This window comes from Cynocephalus volans, chromosome 7 (genome assembly GCF_027409185.1).
Source record: "Cynocephalus volans isolate mCynVol1 chromosome 7, mCynVol1.pri, whole genome shotgun sequence".
NCBI lineage: Eukaryota > Metazoa > Chordata > Mammalia > Dermoptera > Cynocephalidae > Cynocephalus > Cynocephalus volans.
The window spans coordinates 97,013,511-97,029,261 of record NC_084466.1 but is presented as its reverse complement, the minus strand read 5'-3'; the positions used below and the strand labels follow the sequence as shown (position 1 = coordinate 97,029,261).

Below are 15,751 nucleotides of genomic sequence, written 5' to 3'. Positions count from 1 at the left end.
ACTCAAGTTAATGAACACTTATTATTTGTAAAGTACTATCCGAGATCCTCTGGAGGGTCCAAAGGTGAAAAAGACTTGCAACTACCCTTAAAAAGTTCATACTTTAATAGGGAAGTTAAGTCACAAACACAGAGATAGGGTGTAATATGTACTAACACAGAAAAATGGAACTAAGTTAAGGAATGAAAAAGTCAGAGTGATCCATTATGCTGGAACCAAAAGGGAAGGTTTCACTTAGGCTGGAGCTTGTGAGCTGGTTCTTGGATTCCATTAGCCTAGCTTCCTGGAAGAAGATGAACATGCATCCTGGCTGTGAGATAAGCAATGGAGGAAATATAGTGTATATACAGAGGGAGGCAGATGGCTTTGGTTCAAATCCTGGTTTTGCCATCTACCATCACCTTTGCGATCCTGGGAGATTTACTTGCCTCTCTGAGTCCCTGCTTCCTTATCTGTAAAATGTGGTTCCTAACGATACCTATGTCAGAGGATTAAATGAGCTGATTAGCTTACTGGCTCACAGTAAGCACTGAAAAAAATGTAAGCTTCCACTGTTGTTGTTGTTGTTGTTGTTATTACATCACCCAACGTAGCCCCAAAATAATGCCACAGCAGGCTCAGGATCTCTTAAATGGGCTAAACTACAGAGTGGCCACAGACACAACTGACTACTGTGTGGTGCTGGGATGCTAAGCAGATGGAATGTGAATGACTGAAATGTGCCCTGTAGGGGTGGAGGGATCAGTACCATCTTCTTTCTGGAGACATTAAAATACTTGAGTGCTCCTTATCTACTAAGCAGCAGGTTGGGTCTAATATTTTTGTTTTTCATTTTTAAAATCCTTAGGGTTATAAATTAATTTAGGCCTACAGGCAAGTTGGAATTACAAGAAGAAATGGAGAACATAAACCAGGATCAGGGGTTATATTTCTCAATATCATGATCCTGAGAGCTGAGCTATTGATGTGGAAATGTGATAGGTTGAAGAGGTATTAGCTAGTACATAATGGAGCAAAGGTTCCATTATAAACAATGTCTGTAAGGGCAGTGAGGTTCAGTTTTCCTGCCTGACTCCAGAGGGCCCTGTGACTCACCATCACAGTCAAAGAGTGCAAACACCACATCACACACGTGGTCGGAGAGTTCCACTTTAGCCACTGTTCTGGCCACCTGCTGCATGGTCACTGAAAGAAGAAAAAGAGATGCTGAATTAGCACAGCAGAGGGACTTTCATTTTTCTCTGAATGTGGGGATAAAACTGCTCAGTAATAATAAAAATTTTCAACTGCATTAAGCCATATTTAAAAAATGAGAATTTAGTTTTTATCCATAAGCCCCTTTCCTTTTCACCTCAGGTTGCATTTTTTCGTATTGCTGCTACACTTAAGGAGGTACACGCAGTTGATTAAGAATGCCTGGTATTAAATGCTTAGAGACAGAGAGTAGATTAGAGGTTACCAGGGGCTAAGGGAAATGGGAAGTTAGTTCTTAATGGGTATAGATTTTCTGTTTGGGGTGATGGAAAAGTTTAGGAAATAGAAAGTGGTGATGATTGTACAACATTGCGGATGTAATTAATGCCACTGACTTGTACATTTAAAAATGGTTAAAATTGCATATTTTAATTTATACATATTTTGCTGTAACAATATTTTTTTAAAAAGTGGAAGTACACATAATATTTAACGATGAGAGTCGAGCAGCTTAGCGCATGCAGTGGCAAATTTTCTAATAAATTATCACCAGAAAAGTTCCTTAAAAAGAAAAAGAATGCCTGATATTACTATAATCTCCTTGGCACTTCCCTCCCCCTGGAAAAAACATAACAAAAAGTCAAGGAGATAACCAGGCGGCCAAAGGAGGGGGCTTGGGGAACAGGAGGCCTGTCTGCAGCGTGAGCACACTGAGGCTTCCTGCTTCGGCTACTGACTGGCAGCTAAGTGCCTGCACGGTGAGCTCCCTGCCCAGCATCTCTCCTCTCCACTGGTGTTTCACCAGGTGTCTTCTTCTAGCGGTGTCCCTTGGGAAAAGCAATGAACACTGTCTCATTAGATCAGTATGTAGCCTTTAAAAAAAAAATTTTTTTTTTAAAAGACGTCAACAGAAAATCTCTTTTCTCTTGCTATTTTCTCTTTTCTTTTTTTTTATTTATTTTTTATTTATTTATTTATTTATTTATTTTGCTATTTTCTCTTTTCTGACATTTACTGTTTAAACATTAGCAATCATGTAAGAATTGGGTTCTCATGAAAGATATAAGCCAGGAAGTACTAGGCAACTTCTACTGCCTTCTCTCTCATTTATCCTCAAACCTAGTCTAGCTACGTCTATAAATTATATTTTGTTTACAAACACATTTTAAGCATCATAAAACTTGGAGGAAAGAAAAGGATTAATTTCTATTTATAAATCAAATATGAGAATAAAGTGCTCTTTATAATCCTCAGATTAAATTAATCCAGAAGCAATGGGAACTTAAACTAGAGTCAATGTACCTTCTTTGCTTACTTCATTTCCATAATTTCAGTTCCTGTTACCAGCCTGTCTTTTTTTCTGCTTTTGATCTTTCACTTTACCTCTATCACTGCAGTGCCCCCAAGGTCAGCAGATACAAATAACCAAAGCAATGCAGAGGAGCAAGACAATGTAGTGAGAAAACTGTGCTTGGAGCCATGAGACCTGGGCTCTAGACCTGGTTCCACCACCAACTTGCTGTTTGACTCCAATGGAGGCACTTACCTCTTTAGATTTAATTTTCTCATATTCACATGAGGAGATGCCACAAGATAACTGCTGAGGTGGCTTAGTAACACAAAGAAGGGTTTATTGGTGTTTTCTAGAATCTGAGAGTGAGGATGGGGTGGAGGTATATGGAAATAGCTGAGGATCTTGTGTGGCAAAGGGCAGAGGAAAGATATTGGCCACAAGCTGGGCTATGCCTTAGCCTTCAAAGCCTGTGCCCTGAGGGGCACTAGGGTGCTCAGGAGGGCAGGGAGAGCCAGTTTCTTCTCCCTGAAGTTTTGGGTTACTATTCATACCACTATTCCTCCCAGGATCTGAGTTAGGGTGAAGGAGGAATCAACATTCCTAGGAACTAAAAGACTTAAGCAGAAGAGATTGTGTTGGATGTTCATGAGATGTGTGCTGGGGAATCTATAAGACTGTAGAATTCCAGGGCTTAAAAATTTAGCTTCACAGGTTTAAACACTTGATTTGGCTCAGGAAGAACTGATTCCTGCTAACTAAACTGCCCAGAGAAGGAACAGAAATCCGAAGTCCAATTTACAACAAGAATAGTAACTGCTAAGAGAACTAAAATGATGACAGCTGGGCATTATACTTTTCAGTAGGAAAATCTACTAAGAAAACTCAATTCACCTTTAAAGACTGCTCAGTGAATGAGATCAGGAGAAACTGGATGCTCTCAAACTGTGATCACCTACTGAATTACCCTTTGCTGCCACAGAAACACATCCTGAGAAGGGGCTCAGAACCTGTTCTGTATGAGATAAACATGAATGCTTTTTGTTAAACTTCCTTTTTCTGCATTTCACATCAATCTCACACTTCTAACTGCTCTCACTGATAACTATCTTCCTGTTCTTTCCCAGTTCTTCCATTCTCTCAGGGCAGAGTGCCTATTGCCAACTGTCTTGATATTCCAAGTACTCATCCTTTTCCGCATGAAGACAGTGCCCTTTCCTCTAAATAAGTCATTAGCTAAATGATATTCAAGGATGTCGATGAGAGCTTTTGACAATTTTTAGTTAGAAACTCATTAAAGTGGTATGAAGAGGTTGTAGAAAAGGGATCTCTGGAGGCTGCCAGCAAGAATGCCTCATTACAAATGCCGTCTCTTCACAGAACAGTTATAGATTATGTTCCCTCTCACATGGATCTCACATGGAGAGGGCTCTAGCACCCTTCATACTAGGAAATACCAGGGCTGCTAAGTCATTGTAACTCAAACCACTGGGATGTTCCCAGCCAGTGAACAGCCTAGCTGGGGTGCCCTTTCACAGTCCAAGATCCTCAGAGCAGTAGAGGAAACAAACACTTAACTAGCTGGTGAGCTGTCAAACTGGGAGTACTTAGGACAAGTGGGATGACAGCAGATTACAAGCTAAGCGCTTGACAGCTGGTCCCGAGAGTGGGCTCATTCATATTTTCCTCCAATATGTCTGAATCATAACATCATAATTAAATCGTAGCACACAGAACAATTCCTTGCCTCAAATCTTGACCTTCCTATGCAGACCAGTTGTAGGTACTGAAATTTTGGCCTCCCCTATTTGATAATGCTAATTGACTGATGGTTGGGATTCTAGTTCCTAATCTGAAAGGTGTCTACATGGAGCATGAAGGCACTCTGGAAAAGGCCTAGGTTTCCAAAGTCTATCTATTCCTTTTGTACAAATCTAGCCCAGCTTCCTGAACAACAGATCGATGTGAGATTGGGTGATTACTATTAGATTGGGATGGGAGAGAATTTGTAGAAGCAGCACCAATCGGCACTCAAAAATCAATACCATCTGGCTTTTTGAAAAGTCTAGGCAGAATCAAGTTGTGCCAGGTCCCCAATTTACTCTCTGGCATGGTCCAAGACTGGAAAAGTCAACAGTAGAAAGAAACATGTAACAAGTTTGTGTGATATAATACCAGAAGCTATGTTACATAAAACTATTCACCATAACAGCTGAACAGGAGAGTTCTGAGGTGATAGAGCCCAAATGTCCACTTGGAATCAGAGAATCTTAAAACTAGAAGAGACCTCAGAGGAAATGTGAAATCCAGAGAAGTTAAATAACTTTCCCAGGGTCACATAACTAGATGGTAACAGAGCTGGGTCTAGAATCTAGCACAATGCTCTTTCCCTATACACACTGGTCCACTTGATTTCTCATATGGACAATACCAATTCCTCCATGAGGGAAATTCCTCTTTTCCCTAAAGAGAAAGAGTCCAGTTGAAAGAAAAGCCAAATTGAGGAATGATTTTGTTCAGGGATGAATAATTGAATAGCTGGGAGTTGTGAGGAGCCAGAATTATAGCTTGAATGCAGATCTGACTGCCTTACACAGTGGAAGACACTCAGCATTCCCTAGGAAGTCACTCTGACAATTTCAGGGACAACTTAAAAGGTGTATTAAACAGCAACCCAATGAGAAATACCAGTGACAAAGGTGGCCCTAGGAGTTTTTCTCCACAGCTGTCTCTGATGCATACATAAAGCTTTGGACAGTGTGACCCAGTTAGGAGCTGCCTGTCTCTTCCTAATGCAAGGGTGATACAACAAGTTGGGCTGACAGTTTCTAGCTGTGTGTCCATGTAATTATTTCTGCCTTACTGAACTGCAGTGGAGAAAATCAAAAGCTGGCTTGTGACTGCCAAGGTTAAGTGAAGAGAGACCTTTCTGCTTCAGCCCTGGAAAGGCTTGTGATGCCGATGTCTTGGATTCTTAAGTCCATCTCTGGGTGGCTTTGGGCAGAACAAGGAGGAAGATTTTTCCTCAAACAGCATTTGTCCTTTCTTTTGTATTTTCTTCCTAGATACCTTGGCTATTATAACACACATATTATAACACACATATTCCCATTCACACACCTGATTCTGGGTGGGGGTGTGGAGGGGAAAGGACAGCATTTAGGAAAGCTTGTGATTTAGGGAGCCAAGAGCAATGCAGTATACTAATAATGAAAGGGATAACAATTTCTTGTTCTGCACAGTGCTTTTGAGCCCCAGGCAGGTTGCGCCCCTCTGTGTGCGCAGGTTGCCTGCCTGTCAGAGGCGTTGCTTGTCAGATTCCTGGTTCCTAACTTCTGCTACATGCCACAGAGAAAACCTGTAGTCAGGTTTTCTGAACCTCAGAGCATCCATCCCAGATGACTGCTTCAATGGGCTTACATGCTAAATTTAGTACAAACTGATTTAGCAGTAAGATTTATTGCCATCATCCAGTATTATATCTAGCTTTATTAAAAATCCTTATCATGGGCCGGCCTGTGGCTCACTCAGCAGAGTGCAGTGCTGATAACACCAAGGCCACGGGTTCGGATCCTATGTAGGGACAGCTGGTTCGGATCCTATATAGGGACAGCCGGTTAGCTCACTTGGGAGAGCGTCTTAACACCAAGTCAAGGGTTAAGATCCCCTTACCCGTCATCTTAGAAAAAAAAAAAAAAAATCCTAGTCACATCTTTCCACAAAGGGCAAGCACTTCTAAAAGTACCATTAAGCAGTCAATGTTTAGTGAGCAATCACAATGTTTACCAGAGCAATCACAGTTTAGTGGGGGAGACTACGTATACCATTAAGATGGAGAAATACATGTAAAATTATCAGATATATTAACACACACTTATGGGTTATAAGGGAATAGTGTGTATTTGGTACGAGGTACTTTTTTTTTTTTTTTTTTTTTTTTTTAAATTAAAGATGACCAGTAAGGGGATCTTAACCCTTGACTTGGTGTTGTCAGCACCACGCTCTCCCAAGTGAGCGAACTGGCCATCTCTATATAGGGATCCAAACCTGTGGCCTTGGTGTTATCAGCACCGCACCCTCCCAAGTTAGCCACGGGCAGGCCCTGCAGGTAGGTGGTATATTTTGGATGTGAATTTTAAAGGAGTAAAGAGACAGACTGTTCCAGATTTGTGCATGTATGGTAGCAGGTGATGTGGAGTGGGGGTGGAGGACTCAGTTTGACTAAAGCAGGAAGGGGTGCTAAAGCCTGACTAAAGAGCTAGAACAGAAGGTGCAGAGGGGGACCAGTGCATCAGGAGAGATTTTACAGAGGATCAGGCAAGTCTCCTCGCAAGGAAACCTTTATAACAAAACAAGATCTTGGGAAGGCCAGTTAGCTCAGCTGGTTAGGGTGTGGTGCTGATAACACCAAGGTCCAGGGTTTGATCAGCAGCCAGCTGCCAAAAAGAAACCAAAACAAAAAAACATTATTTAAAAAAATTATTTTTGAGTAGGTAAAACATTGACCTGTTTCAAAATTCAAATGGTACAAAGGGTTGAAGTTTCCCTCCCAACCTCATCCCCCAGTCACCTAGATGTCCAGAGGCAACCAATATTGCCAGTTTCTCCAGAAATATTTTATGAATATAAAACCAAATATTTGTTCTTTACCTCTTCCCCATTCCCACAAAAATGATGGTGTACTTAATATAGTGTTTTGCTTTACTTATTTAACGACATATCTTAGAAATAATTCCATACCACTAAATGAGCAGTTTTCTTTCACAGCTGCACAGTATACCACTTGATGGTACATATCATAATTTATTTAACCAGTTCCTCATTATTCTAACCTCAATCTTGAGGAGAAAGTACCTTTTTCTCTTCTTTATAAAACTACTTCCTTGCTGGTCTATGGTTGTCAGCTTCAACAGAGTTTGAATCTCTGATGCTTAAAGTAAGAACAAATGATAAATTTAAATTCAGCTTTTTGAAATTATATAAAAGGCTAAATACTGTTTGCCTTTACAAGTGTCTTATTAAACTTCCAGAGACTTCCAAATGTGGTAGGCTTTGAAATCCCTAAAGAAGCACTTCTTGTAATAAATATTAATCTTTATACAGTAGTCCCCCTTTATCTGCAGGGGATACTTTCCAAGACCCCCAGTGGATACCTGAAGCTGAGGATAGTACTAAACACTACATATACTATGTCTTCTTACATACATGCATGAAAAAGTTTAATTTATATATTAGGCACAGTAAGAGATTAACAACAATAACTAATTAAAACAGAACAATTATAACAATATGCCAGCATCACTACTCTTACACTTTGGGGCCGTTTATTAACTAAAGTAAGGGTTACTTGAACATAAGCACTGTGACACCATGACAGTCTATCTGAAAACCAAGAAGGCTGCTAAGTGACTAACGGGTGGGTAGTGTATACAGTATGGATATGCTGGACAAACGGATGATTCATGTCACGGGGGGATAGAGTGGGACAGCATGAGATTTCATCATGCCACTCAGAATGGTGTGCAATTTAAAACTTATGAATTGTTTATTTCTGGAATTTTCCATGTAATATTTTTGGACCCAGCTGACCACGAGTAACTGTAACCTGGGAAAGTGAAACTGTGGAATAAGAGGGGCTACTGTACTCTCCCAGTATGACTGTAACTCTTGTTACTATTCTCTTCCAATCTTTTTCTCGGTGGAATGTCATGTTTGCTGATTTTATAGATGTTTTGGCATTTTATCCTATCCTCCTCCTCCTCTCTCTCCCAACGGTAATCATGAATCCCTAAAGCAGCTCTCCTCCTCCTAGGAGTGCTTATATAATTTTACTAAATCATAATATATTCAAAGTGATGCAGTTAAGCCAGAATCAATCTTTAGAATTGCTAGTGACTTTAAATTTGGGAAAATAAACCAGTTCTCTGCAAAGAAAATGCCTCATAAAGCAAACATTTATTTCAGATTTGAGCTTCCTTGTCTACATCATGAATAATTTTACTTGAAAAATTGATGACTTTGTTTTAAATGAATGGAATCCTGGCCAACATTCCTCTTCACATATAAATGTTTTTACAGAATGCAATGATGAAATGAAGTGTAAGGGCTTGCCTCCCACAAATTTTAAAATAATTTATAAAACAGGAGCTTTTTTCCTTCATAATCTCTTCCCCACACATCTTTGTGCATTCTACTTCCTGCCTTCATGCTATGTCTTGGCTGTCTGGGGGATGCTCTCCCCTACATTCTTGCTGTAAATTTCCCCCTATTCTGCCATCACATAAAAGCATTGAGTCCCCTATATAATTCTCCAGGTCTTTCTAGCAGCAGTGAGTGCCCTGTAGTAAAGAGGACACTGGTGTGGAAGTCACTGAACCTGAGCTTCTGGTCTCAGTTTTGTGTCATATTAGCAGTGATTTGGCAAGTCATTTTCCTTCATGTACGTTAAAAACAATAAAGTAAGGGTTTAAACAAAATGATTTATATGCTCCCTTCCAGCCTTAAAATTTTATGAATGCCATGTTATTTTTTTAAATAATAAAATGGCTTAAATCAGTTAAAATGCTCATATATTCAGAAATTCTCAAAGAATAAAACTAAAGGTGGGAATTTCTAGGATTATGGCTGGTGTGGTAGGCAGAATTCTGAAGTGGCCCCTAATATTCCAACACTCTGGTCTATACATCTTGTATATAAATCCCTCTCCTTGAGAGTGGCAAGACCTGTGAATATGATAGGATATCATTCCTGTGATTAGGTTACTTTATATGAAAAAGGTGATGGGATAGTCACTCCCATGATTATGTTATATAAAAATCCATCTTAGCAGACTGTGGACAGAGATTATCCTGCTGGCTTTGAAGAAGTAAGCTACCATGTTATAAGAGGGCTGCACAGCAAGGAATTGCTGTGGTCTGTTGACATCAATGCCTGGCTACCAACAGCCAGCAAGAAATAGGGGACCTCAGTCCTACAACTGAAAGGAACTGAACTCTGACAACAACCTCAAAGAGCTTGGAAGAAGACCCTGAACTCCAGATGAAAATGACGTCCCTCTAAAGACCTGAGTTCAGCCTTGTTAAGATCCTGAGCAAGGAATCCAGCTGTACTGTACTGAGACTCTGACTTACAGAGACTGACATAATATATGGGTGTTGTTTTCAGCTGCTAAATGTGTAGCCATTTGTTATGCAACAACAGAAAGCTAACAGAGCTGGCCAGTGGGGGAGGTGTTTATGATTGGAAATGTCCTTTTGGGGTTCCTCAAATTATACGTATATACAAGTAGAGCTGCACTCATTTTCCAGGGGCATTTTACAGAACTGTCACTCTTCTGTAACTACTAAATAAAACTCCATAAATTAGATCTTATTGAAAGAACTAGCCAAAGTCTAATTAAGTTTTAAATTGCCTAACAAGAAAATAAATTAAAATTGCCACCCTCCTTTTGGGAATTCAGCAGCCATGCTCTGACTTCAAAAGTATCTGATAATTATAAGTTAGTTCATTTTCACATAGATTTGGATATAACTTTAGGCTATAACATATCCGTTAAGACGTTACTACATTCAGTAAAAAGCTGATTTAGTTATACTCATAGAATTTCAAATCTAAAAGAAGCCTTGGAAATATTCAATATAACTTTAACCTGAGCATCAGAGAAGTTGTGACCTGCTCAATGTGTCAAAGGAAATTAATGACATGGGAAGGTGCCATAGTTTTAGCATTCTTCCCCTTAACCTAGGCTCTTATTAGAGCATTTCACCATCCTCTGCAGGATCTGACAAGTTTAGAAATCACCCATTTATTCAACATTAACTGAACATCTACTGTATATAAACAATTGTTCTGGGGGCCGGCTCGTGGCTCACTTGGGAGAGTGTGGTGCTGATAACACCAAGGCTGTGGGTTTAGATCCCTATATAGGGATGGCTGGTTAGCTCACTTGGGAGAGCGTAGTGCTGACAGCACCATGTCAAGGGTTAAGATCCCCTTACTGGTTATCTTTAAAAAAAAAAAAAAATTGTTCTAGGCTCTGAGTAGAATACAAAGATATGGAAAACATAATTCATGTCTTTGAGAGTTTACACTCTAGTAGAAAATTTCCCCTTGAATTCTGAGAATGCTAAAGATATTCATAGGGGTTAGATATTCCTAGGAACAAAGAACTTAAAAATGAAAGGTTCTGAAGGCAATGATTCCACAAATTTTTGGATGAATGATGAAACTTAGGAGAAGCTAAAAGTTTCAATCCTTATTAATAAGTATATACAAACAATTTAGAATTCCTAAGCTAATAATCTCAAAAGTGACTGAAAAAAGCAGTAGATACTTCTTCCTCAGAGAACAAAAGTAAGCCTCATCTGGTCTTCGAGAGATTTTTTTTTTATGCAACTTTTTGTGAAGTTGTCGTATTGGGATAGGTTGTTTTCAGTCTATTATAGCCCCTTAATAATATAAGCAGACAGAAGAAAGTTAGCACGTAGGCATTGAAAACCAGAACAGGCAGCTGGGTATAGTTACAATGTCAATCTAATATATTAAAATAGTATTATCTCTTTTAATTTTTACAGTAATGCTGAAACAAATATTCTATTATCACCATTCCACAGATTAGGAAACTGAGGCTTTGAAAACTTAAGGGACTGTTCAAGGTCACAAAGCTGTGAGTAGCAGGGGCTCAAACTCAGGTTTGAGTTTAAAACCAAAATTTATGCTTAGCACAATTTCTTTTATATAGTTAAGTCTCAATAAATGCTAGATGTTAGACAGTATCTAAAAGTGTAACAAAGCATTGACACACCAATGAGTGGAGGTGGTAAAGGATACCTGATTGTTAGAAGCTGAGAAGTCCACATCTTGCATCCTGAATTTCAATGTTGAGAAACTGACAGCTTGGCATACACATATATCTTTTTCTGTTCTGTGGTATATCCTTTAAAGGGATACCAACTTTCCTCACTACATCACTTTATTTAAATGACTTTAGGCTTTTGTGTATTGGTTTCTTCACAAAAAGTAATATGGTCAGAAAGATGAAGAACACAGATGAGTCTACTAAGACACTCCTAAGTGGGATAAGAAGCTACATGAGACAACTCCAAGAGTTTGTCACTGTAAGGTAAGCACTATAGATGCCAGAGTGTGTCTGAGCTGTAGATCCTGCTCCTGAACAGAACAGACAACTGCAGGGGAAAATGTCATATTTCATATTCAAGAGAAGGGCACTATATCCAAAACATCATAGACTACCATAAGGACTTCATACTCCCTCTAAAAATGCCAATTCTTAGCCAAAGGCAACTGGGAAGAAATAGCCCAGAGTCTGTCTTCCCTAAGCATGATTCAGAATGGTGAACCTGCACTGCCTCTTGGATTGTGCTTCAGCAAAGATTTCCAAACTCCAACAGAATTTTGGAATATACTGAGAGGCAGCATGATGATATGGAAATAATACAGACTTTGGAATGAGAGAGACCTAAGCTTAAATCCTGGCTCTACCACTGCTCAGATGTGAAATCATGAGCAAGCTGCTTCATTTTATATTTCCTCATCCATAAAATGGGGATCATACCACTCACCTCTCAGGTTTTAAGGATTAAGAGAGAGAACATACATAGAGCACTTGGTATTGTACCTGGCTACCATGAAATAATAGCTGCTATCAGTGTTTCAGATGAGTGATGGCTTCATAGTCCTCAAAAGGGTAGTGCTATAGGATTCTTAAGGCTCAGGAGAGAGTGGCACCTTGTCTATCAAAGATGGTTGTTCAGAGTATATGTTTGTCATGTGCTAGAAATTGCTTACTCCATCAGTAATTTATGACTCCTGCAACTACCCAGTAGGAACCTAAATGCCTAAAGATGGAGGCAGCTTTAATCATTTAAATCATTATACTCACAAAATTTAAAAGCCACAAATGTTCTCAGAAGTCATCCACACCATCCTTGTTACTTCAGAGACCAAAGAAACTGAGATTATTTGATGATGTGACCAATACTTCAGAAAAAATACTTGAGGATTCAGAGAGTGTCCTGTAGGAGTTATGCCATATATTTTTCTATTTATTTTCTTGGCTTGTCTGATAATAAGGTAAGCTGTACATATACAATGACCATAAAGACTTAAGGACAACTACGTCATAAATTACAATTTCAATCTAAGTAGAATTGTGCTGGCACATAAGTAGTAAAGGCCGTGGACTATATTTGTGTGATTGTTTTCGTGTATTATAGTTCAAAGAACACGGGGGACACAACTGGACCCACAAATTTACCAAATCCATCATATCCTGAGGTGCTTTACAATGGGGCTTCACTGTACCTGGAAACCTTTTATTCTTCTGGCAGAAATAGGAATACTCAGTTACAGCGGCCAGACATCACATTAGAGCTCTAGCTCAAATAATTTCTAACTTTTTCATCATAGGAAGCCATTGGGAAAGGAATCGTGTTCAACTTTCCATTACCTTCTTCAGCAGAATGCTTTAATCATTCAGTCAGCCCTTGAGAGGTAATATATCTCATTTCATGCCTAGTGTGCATATGAAAGAGCAACAGAGCCAGCTCCTGTTAAGTGCCAAACAACAGAGGTGACCTACAGTGGCAATGCACGATATTCATGCAGAAAGGTTACTTCTTCACATGGTCAAAATTCACCAAGGACACTTCATTCTTACCAAAGAGTTGTCATTCTAACATGGGACATGCAGAACTAAAGAAACAGCCTCAATGAAATTTAGCATTTTTACTCTGGAGGAATTGGATTGTGCTCTAATATATGAATCCACAGTTGCCACCACCTGGATCTCTCAAATTGTTCACAGGAACATTAACTCTGTAAGCTGTTAAAAGATATTTTGGGGCAAATCAAGTTTGGGAAGTAAATCCTTCTTTTGGAGATTAATAATGCATATGAGCATATTAAAAAGTTGGCAGGAGTCATGCTGCAGGAAGCAATTCCGTATAACTGGCATTTTCCAAACTTGAATCACGGAACACTTTATTTTTTTTAAACCCACAGAACCATTAACATATTGCAATATACAGTTTTCTTCACAATGCTGTTTTAGAAATTCTGTACTAAATTATGTCTAAAGACTGGTTTGTTAGCTCTAAAATAGCCAAAGAAGAGACAGTGCCAGGGCCCTAAAAGGGGCCAATTTCTAAAGGTCCTAAACTTTCGGGAAAAAATGAAGACAGATGAGACTGAGAGTGGACGCCAGACAGAACGTACTCCTGTCTCTACCCCTGTCCTACTCCATTCCTACCCCTGGTATGGGTCGGGGGCTCTACTTTTAAGCTCCTAGATCCTCTTTTGTCTAATTAGCATTTATCACATGAAACTGGAACTGCTTGTATACTTATCTTTCTCCCCCATTAGACTGTGAGCTTCTTGAGGGTAGAACTCAGTATCTGTGCTGCAGGCTGAATAAATGGATGAGCCACACTAAATCTTCTTTACATTATCAACTTCATAATGGAAGCAGCTGACATTTATTAAATGTCCACCACACAACAGGAACAAGGTTAAGTGCTTTGTGTAGATTTATCCTCACAACAACCCTATGAGGTGGGTATTTTCATTCTTATTTTAAAAACATAGACAGTAAATTCAGAAATTGCCCTAAGCTTCCCAGCTAGTAAATGATGGAGTGAAGATTCAAATCCAGACAGGATGACTTCAGAGGCTGTGTGTTAACCACTACACTTTTCCTATCTTCTAAGACTCATTTCAGTAGTAAAATTCCGTGATTCTGTGAAGAGAGGCCTGTAATTCATATAGAACTCAAACCAATGGAAAAGTCACTAGTATGGCTGTCAGGATCAGGGAGGTTTAAAAGCAAAGGCCTAGTGCAGAGTACAAGGAGAGCCTGTAAAAGAGGCACATCTGGCAGAGCGCAAAGACGCTGGAAGGGAAGCTGAGTGCACACACCCCAGGCCCAGTACATGAAGTTAACATTACCAATATCATCACTCCTCTAACACAGAAGAGGGTGAAATATGTACCAAGTCTAAAGATGGGGGTTACAGAAGGACACCAGGGACTCATGACATGAGTTTGTTCTTTAGGTCTACTATGAAGAGTAAAGGTGTATTGGCTTAGAATTCTATGTCTTGATCACATATATCAATATGTTCATTCACTAATTCATTCATTGATCATTTATTTATTGAGTGACTACTATATCCCAGGCATTGTTCTAGGCATAGGGAATACATCCATGAGCAAGACAGATAAGCATCCCAGTAAGGGGTGGCAGATAATAAAGCACAAATATATGAAAAAATATCAGGTGGTGATAAATGCTATAAGAACAAAATAGAATAATATGATACAGGATGATGGAGCTACATTAGAATGGGAAGGTTTTTCTGGGAAAGTAATTTATATGAGACCTGAATTACAAGAAGCCAAACATATGGAAATCCTGGGAAGGAGCACTTGAAGTGGAAGGAAGAGCTAGAACAGAGCCCTTAAGATGGGAATGAGCTTGGTATATTTGGAATATAAAAAGAACAGGCTGTCCAGTTTGCTCACTTGGGAGAGCATGGTACTGATAACACCAAGGTCACAGGGTTCACTTCCCCATATTGGCCAGCCACAAAAAAACAAAACAGAAGAAAACAAAACAACAACCCAATATGGAATGGAGCGAACTGAGAATATTTGATGACCTCAGAGAAGACACAAGGGCCACTGCATATGTAGCACTGTGTAAAGCAGGGTAAAACGAAAAAGGCTGTAGAAGGGGAGATGGAGAAAAGGAGTCAGATGCAGCATATGTTTTGGAGGTGAAGACAAGGATTTATTGAAGAAATAAATGTGGGAGTGAGAGAATAAGGAATCAAGGATAATGGCCTATTTTTGTTTGTTTGATGTCCTGGATATGTTGGGAATAATTCAATTAATAAGCATTTATCGAGGGCTTACCATCATCTATGTACCAAATATTACATTCAGTAGTCTCTCCTCCACCTGATTAGCCATATTTGTGAAGATTCAAGCCCATGCACGTAATTTATGGTTAGGAACTGATGACAATAGTGAAAACAGAAAATTTTAGGTTAACGTCTCTCTTTTTTAATTATAAAAGTAGACAATATAGTTTTGGGTTTTTTTCCCCATTTTGAGCGGGGAGGGTTGGCTGGCTGGTACAGGGATGGAAACCCAGACCTTGGTGTTATCAGCACCATACACTAACCAGTTGAGCTAAATGCCTGCCCTAACAATATTGTTTTTATAATTAATACTGAGTAGTCAGGG

The 15,751-nt window shown here is 39.3% G+C and overlaps 1 protein-coding gene across 3 annotated transcripts in view; it reads right to left on the bottom strand.

Annotated features, from left to right (window-relative positions):
- The window catches only part of MICU1 (mitochondrial calcium uptake 1), a 269,066-nt gene that overhangs the window by 4,281 nt on the left and 249,034 nt on the right, over positions 1-15,751 (bottom strand). For all 3 annotated transcript variants that reach the window (XM_063102252.1, XM_063102253.1, XM_063102254.1), the window contains one exon: positions 1,096-1,185. In XM_063102252.1, the coding sequence (XP_062958322.1) occupies positions 1,096-1,185 (90 nt within the window). The remainder of the gene's footprint in view (positions 1-1,095; positions 1,186-15,751) is intronic.